At 37.8% G+C, this 20663-nt stretch overlaps 1 protein-coding gene across 2 annotated transcripts in view; it reads left to right on the top strand.

The window, feature by feature from the left end:
- Positions 1-20663, top strand: part of GSAP (gamma-secretase activating protein) — a 41958-nt gene that overhangs the window by 4144 nt on the left and 17151 nt on the right. Inside the window, exons 3-19 of one of the 2 annotated variants that reach the window (XM_071733969.1) lie at positions 1553-1609; positions 2278-2347; positions 2716-2772; positions 2905-2993; positions 3389-3458; positions 4508-4557; positions 5861-5965; positions 6858-6917; positions 7821-7864; positions 9397-9482; positions 11862-11939; positions 14148-14225; positions 14706-14798; positions 16039-16256; positions 16547-16616; positions 17325-17407; positions 18033-18086. In XM_071733969.1, the coding sequence (XP_071590070.1) occupies positions 1553-1609; positions 2278-2347; positions 2716-2772; positions 2905-2993; positions 3389-3458; positions 4508-4557; positions 5861-5965; positions 6858-6917; positions 7821-7864; positions 9397-9482; positions 11862-11939; positions 14148-14225; positions 14706-14798; positions 16039-16256; positions 16547-16616; positions 17325-17407; positions 18033-18086 (1362 nt within the window). Of the gene's footprint in view, positions 1-1552; positions 1610-2277; positions 2348-2715; positions 2773-2904; positions 2994-3388; positions 3459-4507; positions 4558-5860; positions 5966-6857; positions 6918-7820; positions 7865-9396; positions 9483-11861; positions 11940-14147; positions 14226-14705; positions 14799-16038; positions 16257-16546; positions 16617-17324; positions 17408-18032; positions 18087-20663 lie in introns of those variants that run through there. The other variant, XM_071733971.1, reaches the window with a different exon arrangement.

The raw sequence follows: 20663 nt of genomic DNA, 5'->3' as shown, positions 1-20663 counted from the left end.
GTCAGGAGGGATCTGGGCAAAACAGTTGGTGGAGCTTGGAGAACTGGCCCCTTGTAGCATGTACTTTGGGAGGAGGTAGACAAATACACAAAGAACTCTATTGACTGAATAGGCCAATGACTCTTGGGAGGGTTTAAACACCGAGGCTTAGTTCCTTGAACTGAGAGGTAAAGGCTGCATAGGAAGTTACTAAAAAAGTTCTCTGGTTTCTTTTTCCTGATTTTGGAAATAAAAGTGGCCCCTGCAGTCTGTGTGGTAGGAATGGGTGGATGACAAAGCCTGAGAACTATAACAAACAAACTGCACATCTGTGCTGCAGTTTTCACCTATCAAATACCATACTGAAGGAGATGCTGCAGCTTTTTATTTTCCTCTTCTCCTACCATGGTAAAGTAGTCTTGTCTTTTTCTCCTGAGTCAGTCAGGCTGCTGAAGAACCAGCATCTGTTTATTTCTTCATTAGGATGAATGCTGACATATTTTGTTTGCTTCTTCTGGAATTGTTTTTTACACTTTGCTAGTGGGCAAACTGGAAGATACTTCCTGGGGTTTCTCACAAAAAATAAATGTATCCTAAGGTGGTTTTGGATTAAATATATTAGGTTTCTTCCAGGAAGAAGCTGTTCATAGTGTGTGATACACCATTTCTTTCTTAGCTCAATAGAAATTCTGCCTATCAGCTGAAAGTGTTGGTATCCACTGAGATGCTATTGATGTTGATTATGTCAGTACCTATGCCCTTGTATGCATTCAGAATAAGAACTTGTGGGTATGCCTGCCCCAAAGCTGATGTTAGTCTAGGTGGCTTGTATGTTGCCAGGAGCACACATGGTGGCCCAGGATGTATCTGCATAGTTTAGCACCTTTGTGTCTATATGTAGATTAAAGGACTTCAGCTTGTTTTGGTATACAGCATGTGCTGCTAAGCAGAACCTAAGTTATTTTTTAATATATTTTTAAAATTTAAAGCATGGTATAAATGAACGAGAAGAAAAATTTTAATTATATAGTCCTAGAAGTACCCCAAGTGAAATTGTGTGTTATTTATAGTCAGCTACAAAGGATGTGTGTTGCATTTTTCAAAGGCAGCAGGCTAGTGGTGTCATCTGAGCTTGTGAAAGATTCAAATAATCATTTCCTAAGGCAGAGCTGAAGTCCTTTCTCCAGCTTGCAGACAGGTAGGTCACTAGAAACTGTGACTGGAGATGTTTGATGTTTCTGTTTTCCCTTTTGGAGCAATGATCCACTGAACAGAAGAGGTTTGGAATACCAGCCTTAAATCCTCCATCAGCCATAGCATCCCTTTTCATTATTGTACAGACATCTCTTCCCAGCCATAGTGTCTATACCTAAAACCAGTGTAGAACCAAAGAGAGAGAGAGGGACCTCACTGCCTTGGAATTAAATGATTAACTGCCTTTTTATAGGACAGGGAAGTGTGTGTGGATGTGTGTCAAGGGCTGGAGGGAAGAGAAGAGAGGTAGAAGAAAGGAAAACCATGTTTAACTTTGTGTATGCCTATATTGAAAGTGCTAATTTGTTTTCATCCATAGGGAAATCAGGGAAGTACTCATATTGGACTGTATGATCTTCAAACTAAACAAAATGAGGTGAGAGCAATACCAGGCTTTTCCTTGGTGAAGACAGTGCTGTAGTGTTTCAGATTTTGATGCCTTGAAATATCGTATGTCATGTCATTAAGGAGTATATGATTGTTTGAAATAGAATAGAGATGGGAGAAGGTGTTTGAATGATCAGTAGTGTTAAGATGGAGAAGATCTGAATGACTTGGGAGCATCATGTCTACAATCTTTATTCCTAAACAACCAATTCAGCCCCTTTTCATTCCTTGTTCACACTCTGTGTGTGCTAAGAAATACATGTTTTGGGTTTTCTTTGTTATGTGTGCATCTTCAGCATGTTTGGTTCTACCATTTGCAAGAAATTCTAGAAACTGAATGTACTGCAATTCAGTGTCTGGAATCATGATAACAGGCCTCTGCAGGTGTCCCTGTAAGAGTATGAAATGCATGAAATTTCATTTTTGCATAGGGCTGTGCTGCTCTGGTAACAACATAGAGCTCAAAAGAACCAGTATGAAATGAACAAATGAGAAAACAGATAAGTGATACAGTTGGGGTTTGAAATATGGCTGTGGAATTATTTACTTTAAAAATAGTGTGCTGGTCAGCAGTGTTTTCCTAAGAAGGTGTAATTAGATTATTATCTTTCTATAATTCAAAGAAATAATTAATTGACATTAATGTATTTCTTGTAGCATCTCTATGTGTTTGAGAGGGATCTACAAATAATCAGTTGTTCAATCAACAATGAAAGGACTTTATTGGGTAAATATGTGTTTTATAATTAATTTTTTTGTCATGGTGAAGATTATGTAGTCAAGTGGGTTGTTACATTTTGGCCTTATGCTGTGCATAGCAGTCAATGCATTTCAGTGGATCCATCACCAAATAATGTAAGTAACAACATCAAGACCCTTCTGTAACATTATGGGTGGTTTATGACAACAAATCTAAGACACACTTGATTCACTTCACCCTCCTGCATTTATACATGCCCCCTACATTGAGAAGATCTTCGGGTGCTCTTTTAACATGTATGTTTTGGATTAAAAAAAAAATTGAGATGCTTTTTCTTCAGGAATATTTTTTTATCCATGCTCAGTGTGGTTTTGTGTATTTTTTTCCCCTCTTAGCGGTCAGTTTCCGCCAATATACAGAGGAAGAAAGAGTAAGTCGGCTATTACAGTCAGGTACTTCAAGTGGATTGTTTTAATACTGTTAGAAATACTGTACCCTTCCACTTCCACTTCCTCCCCCTATAATTTCTGTTTAGAAAATCCTATATAAAAAATAATGTTATCTAAAACATGTTTTTTCTACAGTACCCAAGTATTTAACCTTGCTAATTGAAATTCATCCCATAAATAATGTGAGAGTCCTAAAGGCTGTGGATAGCTGTGTTCGAGTACAGGTAAATTATTTAACAAATATAAGGATAAACCTTGTAAATCCACTATGCTAGAGTTAAAATAGTTGAGTGCAGAAAAATCACGTCATCTTGTAACTGTTGCAGAAATAGTGTGCTCATGTTTCTTCATAGAATGAAAAAAAATTAGAAATTTCATAAAATGTTCAATGTAGAATGTTTCTCTGACACAAAGGCTACTTTTTTATTTCTCTTCCATCCCCCAAAGGTTGCACAGTGATTGCTGACTGTTAGTCTGTAATAATACCTATTTTGATAAATTAAATATCATTAGCATGCCTGTCTTAATTTGTAATTACCAGTTAAAAAATCCCAACATTTTTTTAAGTTTTCTAAACTACATTGGTTATGTACTTACTTTTGTGAAACTTTCTGTATAGTTTCTTTATCCAGTTGAAGGCAGAAATACTTCTACAGAAAGTCGCCTCTTGCTGGTTTCAGAAGATAAATGTGAGTTAATGTTTTGAAAGTACATTGTTATTCTTTTGCTTTAAGATGATCATTATAGGTTATATTTTGGTAGACTTTACTGAAAAACAACAAAACAAAAAATAAAGGATATGAGCTATTCTGGGTATTCTAAATGTCTTTAAAAAACTGTATAGTTTAATGGGATTTATTTTCAATGTTAGCAGATTGACTATCTTTTACTGAAGTTGCTTGGTTCATGCATTCATCAGTTATCTTAATTTCTAAAAAAGCTAAAATTGACGTTTATAGCTGCCAATGTCAATTTAGAGCAGATCATTTGACTATGAGAAGTGAATTGTGGTTTAATATGTGACAATAGTTGGTTGCGTTCATCTTACTTTGCATCTTCAGTCTAACTAATGGGAGGGGATGGGTAGAGGTGGACATTTGAAAAGGCTGTTTATGTCTCTTTCAATCTTGTTACAGAGTGAGTTCACTTTTTCCATCTTTTTGGGTAGGCTTTCCCTCTCAGATAACCTAGACACCAACCTTTTGGTAGTTGAACTTGTGAGGTGCAGTTCACCTCCTAATACTTTCATATACTGCTGTGAACTACGTTGGTAATATTTATAACATCTGCTGAGTAAATCTTTGCACTGCCAAACTACCAATAACATTTAGGAATTTTGTGTGGGAAAGGGTTGTGAGGTGGTATTCACACTGGGAAGTTAACCGGGGCTGGGGTGTAGTTTCAGGCACGGATGGGCAGCTCTGCGAGCTCTTTCTCTGTGCTTGGCTCCATGGCTTGGTCTGGAATGTATCAGTTAGCACCCTCCTGATGGTGCTGCACATGTGGGCAGAGAACTGCATCAGTTGTAGCCCCCCTTGGCTTAGGAAAGGAAGAGCATCCAAGCTTAGGCACCTCTGTTCACGTATCACAAATTTCCTCTTAGCCTGAGTTGAACCTGCCTGGCGCTCATGTGTTCTTATAGCATCCTAAGAGGTGAGATGGTTTAATAAGCTGTGTAAAAGCATATAAAAATGTATGCTTGTAATGATTTTTAAATGTATTTTTATATATTTTATAGATGTTGAACAATTTGATGTTCATGTTGTTGCAGAAGAAGAACACAAAGTGGTAAGACTTGTAAAATCCTGGGGTTTGGGTGTTTTGTTTTAATTAAAAACTTGAACATCTGTAAATTTAGCTAAATATTTTTGTACTTTATACTTGGGCAGCACAAAGTATGTTCGTGTATTGATGGTATGGCAATTTATGCAGCTAACCACAAAGCTGACTGAAAAACCTGTATAGTGTGTAATTTATGAGGCAAGTGACTTACTGTTTTTTTTATTTGTTGCTGAATGTGTCTGTAAGTTAGAAGTTGGGAATATAGTTTAAACACATGTTTAAAACCATTTAAAATATTTGCAGTCACTTTCCTGACTTTGCCTTTTGTGAGTTTGTGTGTCTTAGTAAAGGTTTCATTTGAAAAACAAGGAACCAAACAGAAGACATAAAACTTAGATACATTCCAGGTACTAGGAATGTTCAAATCTCTTTTTCCCCTCATCTCTTTTTCCTGTTTTAAGCATGAATTTGTCTTCAAATTGTAGATGTTTTATTTAAAAAACTTTTTAATAATATACTTCTCATATAGTATAGAACTATGTGATGAGAGCCATTGTTTCACTTTGTGAAGACAAATGTATGCTTGAAAAGAAGATAAGGTCTTGGTTGTCAATCTGTGAAATGTTTCATGGTTTTCTCAAAGCTTGTCACTGCTTTTAAAGCAGATGGGTTTTATATGCCAGACTATGGTAGTAAAGACTAAGAGTGTAACCAGAAAAAAAAAGATCAATCTGATGACCTTTCTCACAGATTTTATTTTTTGGTTGACAAAAAATCTCCCTAGATCTTTCCAGAGTGCAATTATACAATCCCAACAGTTTTCCACAATTGTAGGCCTTTCCCTGCTGCCAGTACTCTCTCTCCATCATGTGGCTGAGACTTTTGACAGAAATCTCTTCTGTGCCTTACTCCTCTTCCTTCAATAGTTACAACGTTGCTGGTTCTGAACTTGCTGTAGTATTTCTCTCCTCTCCCCTTCTCTGTGATGAAGAGGACTGTCTGGTTTTCTTAGTTCACTTTGAGCAACTTAAGTGGTGGTTTTCTTGAAGCATGGCAATCTCAAAGAAGTTATTTGGTAGTTAGTTATTTGGTTCAATGTACCCTGAAAATTTGGCTTCTGATCTCTTTAAACTGAGCATCCTGTCCACAGAAAGGTGGACTTTGTGCAGCTAGCAAGTAGCATATTCTCTCCAGCCACCTTAGTATTTGTGCCTCTCCTGCCATTGCTTTTCTCTTTAAAGCACAGACTGTGTAATTGTTACAGAAGTTTATTTACTGATAGCTTCTGATATTCTTTCTTTTTCTCTAGGTGATTCAAAACTCAGGTCAGCTTCCAAGAGTCAGAGTTGCAGATGATCTCATTTGGGCACAATGGGATATGATGGAACAGAGGCTTTTCTACATTGTTTCAAAGGTGAGGTAAAAGCATTCTCGTAGTTTTGTTCCTGCCTGTGCATGACAGTGAAGTTTTGAGTGTATGGAGTAATAATAGTTGAGTTTGTTTTTCATTGTGATAACCCAAGGAAAAGCTGGACTTGCCTTAAATGCTCTTTGTGCATAGTAAATACCAAAAAGACTGGATCTCAGTGCTTTCTGTAGAAACGGGTGGGTTTGTTAGGGGTTTTTTTGGCTTTACAAAAATCTACCAGAAATCGTTGTGAGTAAAGTGACTCTGTTTTAGAGAATTCACATCTCTAAAGTGTGTTGTACACAGACTTAATGGGACTGAATAGGAGGTCTTGGCTAGGTTCTTGGCTAGAAATCTTGCAACTCTCTGGGTTCAGCTGTTTTTTCTTGTTTTGGATGAGGTCCTATTTACACTTCATGTATTCCATGTAAGTGGAAATCGATTTTTCTTAACCCTTCTTAGCCTCCAGAAATATGAATGTTAGAAAATAACAGGAAGTGGAGTGTGATGGAGAAATTGATTCCTGTTTGTTTTCTGAGATACCCTTTTTCAGCTGACCAAAATAAGATACTGTAGCTTTTGCCATATAAGTAGTTATGGAAAAGAGGGTTTTTAACTTTCTAGAATGTGTGTTTGACATGTAAATGCTGTGCTTCGCTGCCCACGCATTTATAGGTGATTGGCAGATAATGATCTGTGACAGGAAGGAAGGCTGTCAGAGTGCTATTGTGAGGGGTTATATGTGGTTTTTAAAGCTATCTTTTGTCCCCTAACTTCTGCATATCTGGTAGCAAAGTATGCTGACTGTGGAGAACACTGTGGGGTATCCAGTCACGTTTCAGTCTGTATGTTATGCTTTTTACTTCATCAATTACAAAACACATCCTCTTAATTCCAGGAACCAAGGAGTACTTTAAAATGTGTCCAGTTTTATCCTGATGAAAATTTTAACTCAACAGTAAGTTATTAGTATTTTATTATACAATGGTTAAAAGCTTCACGTGATTAGTGCTCTGGCACTGATCCAGAGATCTGTTTCAGTGGCTTTTATTATTGTAGCTTTTTCAGAGGAAAACTGGAGGGTTTTTTCCATTTGATATTTTGCATTATGTTGTTTTCAAGAATGTATTCAGTCAGATTCAGATTGCTCCACAGTAAAGTAACTCCAGTGAGATTGGACAGAAGTGACATTTGTGACATAACACACCTTTTAGTCAAGTATTGAAAAACAGAGTTATCAAATGATCTAGGAAAAGAAACCATGTACTAATTTTGTGTCAGCTTTAAGTGAGAAAGGAAAACGTGTGGTGGCCAAAATACAGAAAACAACATTAAAAATTAAAGCTGTTGAAAATGTAATTGTTACCAAGCTTTTATCCTGGTGGCTGAAATTTGCTGTAATGCAGGAAGTTAAATATTTATTATTTTACATTTTTTTTTTAGGTTTTTTTAGTTTGTTTTTTTGGCATTTTTTTAGTCTTTTTGAAGTTTTTTTTTTTAGTTCTTTTTAGTTGTTTAGCGTTTTTTTAGCTTTCTTTTTAGCTTTTAGTTTTTTTATCCTTTTTTTAGCCTTTTTTAGCTTTTTTTAGCGTTTTTTTAGCTTTTTTTAAGTTTTTATTAGCTTATTTAAGCTTTTTAAAGCTGTTTTTAGCCTTTTTTTAGCCTTTTTTTAGCCTTTTTTTAGCCTTTTTTTAGCCTTTTGCATTTATTTTAAAAAATCTGCTTTAGAAGGTGTTAGAGGTGTTTGTAACGGTTAGATGAGGATAAATAAACTTTAACAAAGTATTGAATCTGGTGCAGTGTGAATTTGACATTTTTCTGGGAATAAATATTAATCATAGTATTAATTTTTTGTTAACAGCTGGAGTCACACCTGGATATTTCTGTAGATGACACACATGTAAAGTATGCTTATTCTAAAAATTCATTTCAATATGTAGGATAATGTTTTACAAACCTAAGTTAAATTTGTGTTCAGACCACAGCATCTTTGTGTGCAGTTGCCTTTATAGAGTACTGGAACATGAGAATAATATGAACATTGTGTCCAAACTTCCAGTTCCTGTAATTTTCGTCAGGATCAACTGTGAAGTGTAATTTAATTCTTGACTGCTTTTTGGTGCCATTTAGAAAAAAATGTCTGAAGAGCTAAGTGTAGCTTAAACCATCTTTCCTCTGAGTATTCTGTACCTATTTAAATTGTTTTAATGGTGATATCAAAATTCCTGTCAAAGAAAGCCCTCCACTGTTAATTGCTGCACCATGTTTTACTGAGCTGTTAACTGCACCTTTTAATAGCCTGTGGGACACTGCCTGCACTCTTTTCTCCTCCAGCAGAGCTGTTTTCAGGCAGCCAGTGCTTTCCAAGGCCAGGATTCCTCTGAAGTCTCCTGTACACATGGCTGGATCTGAGCTTATCTCCTTAAGGCTCCATGTAAATTGAGGAAAACCTTGTCAGGATGGTCTGACCCTCAGTCATAATTCATCTCATTCTCATTTATCTTCAGTCAGTTGACTTCACATTCCAAAAGGGCTTTTGTTTCCCTGTGAATAAAAGGTACTAGATCAGTTACCAATAGCTGAAGGTAGCTGAGTTCCACCCTGCCCAAACTGTGGCTTTTGGAATGTCTGGGTGCTATGCAGAAGGCTCAGTGTGGTGCTACTGCACATGCAGGTTGCCTTAAATGGGCAGTGTGTTATCTTGTGGTTAGTACTGAAAAAATCCAACTCTTAAGATCTTCAGTGCTATATATTTTTTCAGAACTATTGCAAGAGACTCAGTGAAAAATCATACAGGATAAAAATCCTTTCTTTAAAGAAACCAAACCAATCAAAGAAACACAACCTCAACAACAAAAATGCCAAAGCAGACTGAGTACACTCTTCTATTGCATGTTCTGCATTGCAAAAATAGAACTTGTGTATGTTAAAGATACGTAAAACCATTAAAGCACAGGCAGCATGAGACAAAAAAAAAAGTCATGGTATAACAAGTTAATGCGAGTGAGATTTTTATGCTTTCCTTTTTGAATATGTCCACTGAAATTAGTGTGAAAAACTGCAGAAAACGTAGCTTTGCAGACACAAGATTGCTAGAGTTAGGCTGCAAAGCCTTTGAGTCCTCAGGTGTTATGAATGTTTGGATTTCCAGTACTTCAGCAGAACTTGCTTTCACTTTGATGTATAGGAGTGGTTGGACAATGCTGTAGTAAGAGACAGTTTTCAGGTGTAATAAAAATTGTTTGTTCTTGATCAGTGTGCAAGCTTGGGTTTCTCATTTGTAACAGCACTGAGTAGACTGGTTAAAGCTTAGAGAACACTTAACTATAATTTAATCAGTATGTTTTGATTACAGAATTACTGTTCTTGTGATCTTGGTGTTGTGATGAATCACTGTGTATAAAGTGATTTATTTAGTGATCTTAATTTGCTCACAGACTTGTCAATTTTGGATATGATTACTGTCAAGATCAAGATGTTGCATCTAAATCTTTGAATCTTCAGGTTTTTACAAGTAAAGCAGGTAATGAATAAAGACAAGTATTGTCAAAATTAACTCCACTAGTAATTATCATGCATCATAATTGATTACTAAATTTCTTTGCAAGAATAATAATTTTTTTATAATTGTCATTAGTGTTTTAATGATAATGTTTTAATCATAAAGCTGTCTGTAACTATAATTGTTATAGTGTGGATATGTGTAAATGGAGCAGCCATGATACAGATTCTAAGAGCTTCATATTGCTGTTGTTTCCTGAATTTTGCTGAGTGTGGTAATTCACTGTTACCCTGGATGAGTAGAACTTATTCTTTAAATGCTTTTTTCCCTCTTATTTCTGAAAAAATAGGAGTCTATCCAAATATATCTTCATATCAGTCTTCTCAGCTTGTGGCATTTAGCTATAGCTCTTACTGTTTGCAAATAATTTTGAAATCAATTGACTCGATTCTGCCTTTGTATGAAACACTTCCCATGTAGTGCAATAGGATACCAGGCTTTCCCTGTGTCACCACACATAACTCTAATTTGCAGAGAGCACTGGTAAGGTAGGAAAGGAATTTTTCTTGTATTCTCAGTCTCTGGCTGCTCTAATGGGATTGCTAAAATGATATCACATGTAACATTGCTTGGATAGTTGCTGAGACTGTTGTGTTTCTATATTAATTCTGTATTAATGAAGTACCCTTTGATATTCTCTGTTGCTCATAGTTAAGTTTGTTAACACAGAATTACAGAATAAATTGGGTTGGAAGGGACCTCTAAAAGTCACCTCATCCAACGCCTGTGAAGTAAACAGGGACATCTTCAACTAGATCAGGTTGCTCAGAGCCTCACCAAGCCTCACCTTGAGTATTTCCAGGGATGAGGCCTCAGCTACCTCCCTGGTCAACCTGATCCCTTTTTCCACTACCCTCATGGTAAAGAAATTTTTCCTAACATCCGATCTAAATCTACTCTTCTCTAATTTAAAACAGTATCCTAGAATTGAAAGATGTATGTCCTCTTTAGTCCCCCATAGCCACTGTTCTTGTGGTCAGCTTGCACATACAGCACCAGCACTTCAATCTGAACACACTCACTTGCATCTTGCACAATTTACTGGAGAGTGTGTATACTACCCTCAAGCATACAAGAAAGAAATTTGCAGTGTTAGAAGGGAGATCTTGATAATAAACAGCACTGTGGGTTGCTGGAGCTTTTCCACTCTTCCTCATGAGTCCTGATGCTGCTACTTTAAAAATTATGCATGCTCTGAAAGATGTCAAGTGCTCTGACAAAATGCCCTATGTGTTGTCTAAATGACTCAAATATCCAAGCAAAGCTGTATCAAACAATACTAAATCAGCTAAAAATAAGCAGAAAAGAAATTTGCTTCTCAAAAGAAAGTATTTACCTTTCCCAGAAGTGTGAAGTGTCTCAACCATATCTGTATCACAGCTGTGGTGCAGCTTTGGAATTTCCAGTATGGTTACCAGGTAAAGCACATTGGTAGCTGTGGGGTTTTTTGCACATATGCTTTTTCCTTGCTGTCCTTTTTTTCTGTATACCTTGTATACAGATTGTTGTTTTTTTTTTAATACTGAGGAGTATCCATATTAGTATTCTTTCTTTTTTTTTTTAAGTAATAAACTTTAAAGCTACAAAGTGAATGGTCATAGTTGTGACGCAGTGGGATTGAAGTAATGTGTCTTGGAAGCTGTTTCCAACATGAATGTTGAAGCAGCTTGCCAAAGCATCAGAATAAGATAATTAAGGAGATAGGAGATGGAGGGAGAACTACCATCCAGTGAAATCAAAACAGTCTCTCAGTCTGATTTAGAATTAGGCTGGGAGCAGGCATCATTCCTACACAGGGTACCTTGTTGGAAAAAAGCTTGTGCCAAGGAGTGACTTTTCTCCTAAGAAAGGCATTAACAGAGAGAGGAGAAGTGACTCTCATTTCTAATATAAGAAAGCTCTAGTAGTGTATCATGCTGCTGCTAATACAAAATTCCCAAGAAAGAAAGCAAACTGTTCTACTGTGTTGTTCTGTACATATCTGATAGTGTCTGAACAGAAAATATCTCAAGATTGAGGCAGTTTATATAGAGAAAGTTTTGATCAGTTTAGTGGCTGCAAGGATGATGTCTGTTGGGAAGGGCTAAAAATCTTCTTCTGAAGAGAACTGTCAGAACCCAGTTTTCCATTATGCCATATTGCCTCCTCTATTCTCTCTTATTTTGTGTTTCACTAGGTAAATGATTGTTAGATGTGTGTAATATATATTTTTGTAGTCTTTATTGAAAATTTATTTTTAGTTTCTAATTTGAAATAGTCTTACTTTAGTTTTGTGCAGTATAAAGATGTCTGGGTATTAAATGGATGAGTCAATTTTCTTTTCCTTTTTTGTCTTTATAGGGGGCTTGTGTGTGTGTTGTAGTCTAGCCTCTGATATTCCTGATGAAATAACATACTCTGTACATTTTTTACATAAAGGTAAGATCAACCTGTTCATCTATGCTCTGTTTTGGAGAATGTCACTTTGCTGAAGGAGTCAGAATGCCTTGCAAAACAAGTAACTGTCAAAGTCTTGCAGACAATAAACTACTGTGGCTCATGTTTAAAGAGAGCAGCTGCCTTGAGTTGCAAAGTTGACTTTCCTGCCATAGACTTCCTGCCTGATGCTGAACAAGTAGCTTCAAACCAGTGGTCTCATGAGTGACTATTAATTTGGTCTCTTATTTCTAGCCAGACTTTCTGGCATGCTGAGCAGAGACATCAATGACATCTGTATGAGCTTGCAGGTCTGTTGTGCTTATGTCATAAGGCATTTGTATGGGAAATTGAGCCAACAGCTTTTAGCTTGGATGTCTGTTTGGAGTTGTAGTCCCACATGTCATTTTCACAGCAAGAGGTGCAACACCCACTGACTGTGAGAATTGTTGCTGTGCAAGTGGTGCTCTAGCTCATAATTCTAAGACTTTTTTTTTCTTGAGAAGAATAAAGAACATTTTTTTATTCTGATTAGAGCAAAACTTGTCACTACCAAGATTTTTGTTGTTAGGTATGTGGAGTAGAGAGGCAAATTATTTCTCAATTGAGGAGCTTCATAGCATGGAGTAACCACATTTAAATGGATGATATACTACTTTTTTAGTTGAAGTTTTTGCTTTCTTGTGTCAGGAAACTTTTCTTGTATCAGTGCTGCACTAGCATGTTCCTTTGCTGCTGGAACATCAAGGGGTTGAATGAACTAGATTTTTGTGTTCTTGAAGGCATTAAGAAATTGGAAAAGTCCACTCTAGGTGTGGCAGCACCCTGCTTTGTGCTGCTATGAAGAGCTGGTTTCCGCAGATGTGTTTGTGTAGCTGAAGGGTGGTTGCATAACTTAGAGCCAACCACAGCCCTTCTACAACTTTATCCCTACTGGGAAGAAAATGAATATAAGTGTGGTGACATTGACCGGCTGCATCTGAAATAACCTTCATGGAGTGGAGTTGTTCAGTGCAGAGCTGTCTGTGGATTGTTGTAAGGTTCATCAGTCACACAAGAGAATTTTAAGACCGGTCCTCTGGTCCTGAGGTGACCCACAGAAGCAGCAGTGTATCAGGTCCATAAGTCACATTTGAGAGACTTGCAAGAAGTTCAGTCTGTGCTGCAGCATCTGAAGTCTCTGAAGGAAGCAGTTCACTTGATGTAGCTTAAACACAAAAGTGATGATGTTGCAGGTACATTCTGCAGTGCTGGTATTATTGTGCATTTGCATTGGCAAGTAACAGGGTGGCAGTCATGAGTATACTTACTCATTACAAGCAGTAATGAGCAGTAAATTTCAGTCAGTATCTTGTATGAAAAAATAGTTATTTTAGATACCTATTAATCTGTAGTGTTGCTGTTGTTCTTGAAGGTATCCCCTTCCCCTTCTCCCCCAGAATTGATAAAACATATCTTTCTGCTATACTCAGGAATCAAAAGTTCTGGGTGAGTGGCTGATGATCTAATTGTTCCTTGGTGGTCCTGTAAACCCTGGATCTATTAATTGTGAATTTTCATGCAGTACTAAGTAGCATTATGGTCACAAAACTATTCAGCCTTTAGGTTATTGCAGCATGGATATTTGGAGGCTGGTGATTGTCTATTCAGTTTAGTCATCAGCTTTTCATCTGAGGAAATTTGAGGGCTTTATGTCATTCTTACTAGATGCCAGTAAAAGTATAGTGCAAGTCTACAATAACAGTTGTGCCAAGCAAACATGGCAGGTCTGAAATTAGCATATGTTTAGACAGAACTAAAATAAATTGGAGCCATAGTGCATGCAGATAAAGAAACTTGGAAATTCTTCACAGATCACTAAAATGTGAAGCATAGATATGTAGAGGATTTGTATTTGGGTTTTTTGGGGATGAAGGTAATTTTACATGGGATGGAATGCTTCTTTACATAGGAACATAGGCTGTGCAGTGTGTGGCCATTTTCTGCATACTAAAGAACTGCAACGTATGGGTGCAGGTTTACAAAGTATGCAGCAACTCTGTTTAGGATGAAGTAAATCCCTTGGTGCAGACAAGCCCGTGAAACAGTCTGAAATATCCCTGTTTGGGTGTACTGGCACTGCAGAAGTTTCTAGGCATGAAGTCATACTTGGCTTGTAACAGATGGTATTTATTGTTTGAGATTTTAAAAAGTATTATTATTTTTCCCCAGGTTACAACAAAACGTTTACAGTTTCTCTAGAAAGAACAGAATCTCATCAATTGAAGGAAGTGGCTTTTATGAATCTTGGTAGGTTACTTGTGTTATTTCCCTGTGTGACTGCCATACTCTGTCCCCAGTAGGGAGACAAATGACTAACCCTTCTCTACAACTAGTGGACTTATTTTCTTGACTTTTTGTAATTGTGCTGTTATGCTGAGGCTTGGTTTTGTTTATTTTTTGCTTAACGTTTTTATGTGGCATTTGATACTGTAATACCTCACTACTGGTAAGCAACTTCCTCTGAAATTGCCTCAGTCTGCTCTAGAGGTCAGCTGCTGAGTTTTTGAGTGTCTCAAGCCTCTTGAATCCGCCCCTGGAAACCCAAATGTATTGCCAGTGTTTCCTGTGTTAATGCAACAGCAGTTTTTAATTAACTCCTTTTATATTTCCTAGATATAATCAATTCCATCAGTGAGAAGTGAGCCAAGATGAGAATAATATGAGACAGCCTCTTACTGCCAATAAGCAAACAGGTGCTAAATTGATTACTGTTATTTCTTTAAATAGACAATTATGTGGCTGCTTATTTGCCTGGCCAGTTCCTGCACCTCCTGAATATTCAGCATCCTGACCTGCTATGCCATAGTTTGTTTCTAACAGGTAAGACTGCTGCTTGAAGTAATTTTATTGTAGTCAAAAATTGTTCAAATCTCTTCACATGAAGGCTGTATTTTTCACTATTTGTTTTATTGCATAATATTCTGGAGAAGAGAGAGATTGAAAAACTAAGAATGGCATTTTTGCCACTTGCCATTTTAAAAAGGGAATCTGAAGTGACATTTTATAGGCTTCATCTATTACATACTTCTGGCTAGTTATAAGATGGAAGAAGACCTTTCACTGAATTTGAAATTATTTGCTTTGGTTTCATAATTTCCCTTCCCCCATATTTGTACATGCTCGTGGTCCTCCAGTGTTCTCAGATTTCACATGGAGATGTAAATTTGATTTTACATTTCCTTCCTCCAATTGAGTTGCTCTAAATGTGTGTGTTTGGAGGGTGTGGGGAAAGGAAATCTGTGTTTCCTTCACCTGATCAGGCTGATGCAATTTGATTTAGAGTCTCATCTGAGAGGCATGTTAATTTTCACAAGCATGTCTTTATGGGAAGTGGGTTATTTTTGGAAGTGGGGGGCCCTTGTTTGAAAACAGAAATCTGTTCTTTTCATTGGGTGAAGGGGAGGGTAAGTAATGGGAACTGGTGCAGGGGCAGCATCATGGGAAGCTAATAACTGTTGTATATACATAATTGAATACTTTGCTGCTAGAAATGAGTGGAAAGCATCACTTATTTCTCTGGTGCAAAGGGTCTGGAATCCTGCTGTGTAGTACTGTGGTGGGGAACCTTTGTGCTAGCATCAAGTGGTTTTGATCTGGTGCTTCAGTCAATAATCATAGAGCAGAACCTTCTGGCCATTGGGACTAATGATGAGAGGTCCACCAATACAAGTCTGTATCATGATTCTCCATTTTCTGAACTGTACCAATATGCTTAGGTGCTAATCCTAGTGTTGTATCTCTAAAGGCCTTTTGCCCTTCTCTGTTCCATTCTGTGTAGCCCAACTTGTACTACGACATCATTGTGAGCCTCCGATCTATGCACCTTCTCTGCTTTAGCAGTAGGGAAGGAGAGAGCTGAGAAGGGTCTGTGTTCCTCATTTACTTTCTCTACCCAGGCAGCACTACTCCACTTCCTCATTTTCAGCGTTATACTCGGGCAGCTCGTACAAGAGACAGAATGTTTCTTACTTTTGGGGACCCAGGAGTCTTAAAAGAAATACTGGTGGCAGCCAGATTTTATGTTTTTCATAATTTTTATTATTAAACCAATGTTTTGCAGGTGAGGATGCAAGAATTGATAGGTTGCAAAACTGCTGCATCCGATCCCCACTCATGTCAACAGTCTTGGATTGCCACCAAGGAAACATGTATGCAGTGAGCATCAGTGGCAGTGCCTTACTACAGCTCCTGCAGAACAGCAAACAAGACAGTGAGAGATTAGCAGCTCTGCACTGTGCTCTGTTGCACTTTGAACATACAGACAACTTGGAAATGCAGGTTGGTAAAGAACCTTCTCTAAGTTTTTTCAGTGACTGATGTATTTTACAAAGCAAGGTCAGGACATGACTGATACTGACCAAAGAAGTCCTGGCTTACATGTAGTTTTTCACAGTGCCAAGGGGCTCACCAGCTGGGCTGCCCAAACAGCTTTAGTGATCAAGGCTGTCCTGAAAACTTTTATGTCTGCATCACTACTTCAATGTTACTACTGTAAACAAAGTTTCTGCAGTTTCCTACAACACATGCTTAAACAGACATTACAAACTCCTGTGTTCTCATTCTGACAGATTATTTGGTGGATTTCTGAGAACCTGTCAACATGTCATTCTTTTGACCCCATTCAAGAATTTATTATTGGTAGGTATTTCTTTTCCTGCACGCTGAAACTTCCTGCAATATAACCTAGTTGTGACTTAGGAAGAAGGCATAATGTCACAAACTGACTCACTTCTTTCCAAACTTTTCAGTTATGATTTGTGTTAACTGAACTGTGTTTTGTGGTGGAGACAATGCCAGGAGTTAAGAAGATACAAAGATCTCTCAAATTCAAATTGGCAGTCATAGTTTTCTAATGCATTCTTCTGTCTAGTGGGACAGATAGATGCATCATTATTTCAGGTCACTGGAGAGGAAATGCTCCATCTGGCTCCTGTCTTGGGTGTCTGGGATGTAAATAATTGAGACTAGAGCAGAGGAACAAATGTCCTCTATCACTGCCCAAACCATTTTTTCTTAAGGATTTAGCATATCATGATATTATTTTCCAGTAACTGATTCCTTAGCCTGGCCAGTGCATGCCCTGTGCCCTGAGCCTTTGTACAAAGGACCCCTGCAGCACTGAGCTGTAGCCAAGCAGCTGACCCAGCCCTGCAGCCATCTGGATTTCTCTTCCTCCTTTTGTGCACAGAGTGGGACCAGTTCCACCATGAAGAAAGCTATTTCAGAGACAGCAGCAGGATTTGTCCCTAAAAAAGTATTAGATAAGGAACTGACTGTGAAACCTACTCTTATTAACTGATAGTTTATACTATCTTGCCCTTATATATCTTTTTACATTGCATTTAGCCTCCCTGTACTGCAGAATGTGTCCAGAAACTCATGACCTGCATAAACTTCTGCCCTACACATCACTGCTTGATTGGATTGGGGTAAGATAAGAGCTGGTATTTTAATTAATAGCTAGAGGTCATATTATTTTTTTCTCCTTGAATACAACCTCTAACTTGTATACCTAACCTTTTTATAGACATCTTGGAAATCCACAGCTGTGCTTCATGCCAGTTTTCTTTTGTCAATTCTTAACCTTAGTGTTGTTTTCCATGAGTCCTGTATTCATTAAGAAATAAAAGCATTTACAGAACAAGAACTGCTACACTAATGAAATGATTACTAAAAATCTTGGGGTTTTTTAGTGGGATATTAATTTATTGCTTATGATTTGAGGTCTATAATGAATACAGAACATATTTTACTAGCTAAGTCATACAGTTATTTCCAAGACACATGGTATCAGTAGGCTTTAGATTTATGAGTAGGCTTGGAAAAGTAGAATAGCTAAGCAAATAGCTTAGTTTGCTTTCTCTGATCTGACACTGTTTTAGTACATTGCCTTTTTTTAAAGGAGATGAGTGAGAAATGTTTTCCAGACTTCTGTTTGGCAAAACTGAATGTACAATTTTGACTAGATGCTAGTTTCACAAATGGAGATTCACTTAGATACCCAAACAGGCCTGTTCTGCTAAATATTATAATTTGTCTATATTTTATTTATAGATTATTCCTGGGGTCACCTGTACAACAGACATTATTTCTATACCTATGTTGGAGGTAAGTGGTTGTATAAAACCACATTAATATTTGTAGGTTAGGAGTTTGTTTTTTTTTTTGTGAGCTGAGGGTGTGATGAAGCAGTGTCCTTACACCCCTGTCAAAAAATAGGAACAAAAAGAAAATTGCCATGTTTGAAATGTCTTATACATTTACTAGAATATCAGCTATTTAGACTGATGTTTGCTAGCTCAAAGATACATTTTTTTCCTTTTTCAGAAGAGACTTCTTCCATTCAACAGGCAAGGTTCTCCAATAAATATTTGTTGTTAGATTTGATTAATACCTCTTCAGTTTGTGACTTCATAACCTGTAGGTAAACTTGGCACAGCAGATGTGTAGGATTTCTTCATCTCTCTCTGTGTCTCCACTTTGAGGCATTTTATTTTGTTGCCATTGGTACCAATGGTTCATGACTGGTTCACTTTGTTTTGTCCAGAGCATCCTGTAAATTCACTGTTGTAAGGGCTTTGGCTACCTAAATCTAGACAAATTCCTGCACAGCCTGGAAAAGGTGGTGAACTGGATGGTGAGAACACACAATGTTTGGGTAGGAAATTGTACTTTCCATTGAAAAAAAACGTGAATGATTCTTCCTGTCTTCCATTCCACTCCCTCAGCTCCAGCTCAGTTTAGTGTTCCCCTACAAATCTGAAAGAGGCTTTAGGAAGCAGCTTGTTGTAGAGGGCTGATGTGAAGAGTCAGAGCTTGAACCCAAAAGTACCAGCAACAGGGGGGAGGGAGTAGAGTGGATGCATGGCAATATTGTTTCATATAGCACTTTAAAGAGATGAGAGTCTCTTTTCTCCTCTCCCCAGTGCTAGTAATTAGCTCATAAAGATTCACCATTCACAAAATCTTTCAAAATGGGTGAAATTACCCACTGCTCACCCAGTCTGCATCACAGCTGTGCTGCTACAGATTCATATGAGTGCTGTCAGGGAATTCAGCTTTGCATGTTTTGCTTGGGAAGGCTGCCCTGAGAGCTGGGACACCTGGGAAAATCAGATCTTGAGAAAATTTGTTTCTAGATAATCCTTGTAATTCACCAAGGTCAAAGTTAGTAGGCCTTTAATTTGTCTGAGATTGAACCTCAAGCCCCTGGGGGCAAATGCCTTTCACAGCTATACTTCCTGATTGTGGAACTCATTTCCTATTTCTGTCTGAAACCTAAACAGACTGAAAAGGTTAGAGTTGAACAAAAGACAAATATTTCCTCCTACTGCAAATTGCTCTGACTCTGCAGTGAGGACAAAGATGGTAATACATAGGGTAAGGTTTAGTGCTTTGGCTGCTTTGTACCATTCCAGTGACACAAACCCACCATAGCTCCAGTTCAACTGGTCAGTTGTTGGGGTTTCAGTTAGTGTGTGGTGTTGCCATCACCTGCTAGACCCTGGTGACAAATGTGATCCTATAAGTAGCATTTATTTTGCAAATTTTTTTTCTATGGCACTTCACAGAAACAATGGTAAATTGCTGCTTTGAGAAGCTTTTGGGAGTTCTCAAGCCCATGCTCAAGCTTTTGGGAGAACTGCATCCATATTCATTTAAAAAGTTGTCCTATTTGGGTAACAGGTGTATTTTATCACTAGAGGCCTGTTAACGAAGAGATAATGAGTCTCAGAGAAAGAGCAGTCAGAGCCCAGTTGTCAAAAAGATATACTTAGGGATTGTAACTAATAACCCATTTTTCATTTTCCCCCTTTTAAACACAGAAACCAAACTTGAAGGGATATGAGTAGGCTTGATCAGAAGGGGAGAGGAAAGGGGCAGGTGGAAGAAGGCAACAGGAGGAGATTCAGAAGAGTCAAGGTGTATAGCAGAGGCAGTTGTTAAAGAGATCAGCACAGGAAAAGGCAACCTCTCCCTCATGCTGTGCTGTGCCACTGGGGTGCAGTGATGTTTTAAGGGGTGCCTGTGCAGCCCCATAGATGGCCATTGGATGGCTTTGAATACCTTCACCACTGGGGAGACATAGCCTTACAGTTCCCAGGAAGGGCATATATGCTGTTCAGAGGCCACTGGCACCCTGCATCCTTTCAGAGAGGTATAGCAGAGAGCTCTCTTTGTCTTCATTTAAAACAACATTGCTTAAGAAAGGCTTCATGGGTGCATTTAGTGGATTACAACCTGGTAAGGCCTTGCTTTGACTTCTGGTCAAAGTCTCATGCTTAGGTATTAATTCCTGACACTCTATAAATGTCTGCAAAATGAACACCCATCTAAGATGAAGAAGCCTTCTCTTTCTAGTGCTTGCCCTGATGATCCTCAAGAAATAACATTTAATTAAAACAATCCTTTATTTTAAACTTTTGACGTTTTAATGAGATCTAATACAGCATTAGTTTTCAGTAGTGTCTGCTTTTAATTCTGACACTACCACTTCCTGTTATAGCATCAGTGTATGAAAGAAACTTGCTGCCTTGCTTCCACCCCCCATCAAACAAAATCCAGTGTGGCCTGAATGTAATTTTTCAGTGGTGATGCTGTCGCAGTTGCATAAATTCGTCACTAGATGATACCCTTACGCCATATTCTTGATATTTCTGTTATTTCATGTTGGTAACATTCAGT

This window comes from Heliangelus exortis, chromosome 1, assembly GCF_036169615.1.
Source record: "Heliangelus exortis chromosome 1, bHelExo1.hap1, whole genome shotgun sequence".
NCBI lineage: Eukaryota > Metazoa > Chordata > Aves > Apodiformes > Trochilidae > Heliangelus > Heliangelus exortis.
Note: the sequence above shows the minus strand (reverse complement) of the source record. Positions and strands in the feature narration are given on the sequence as shown.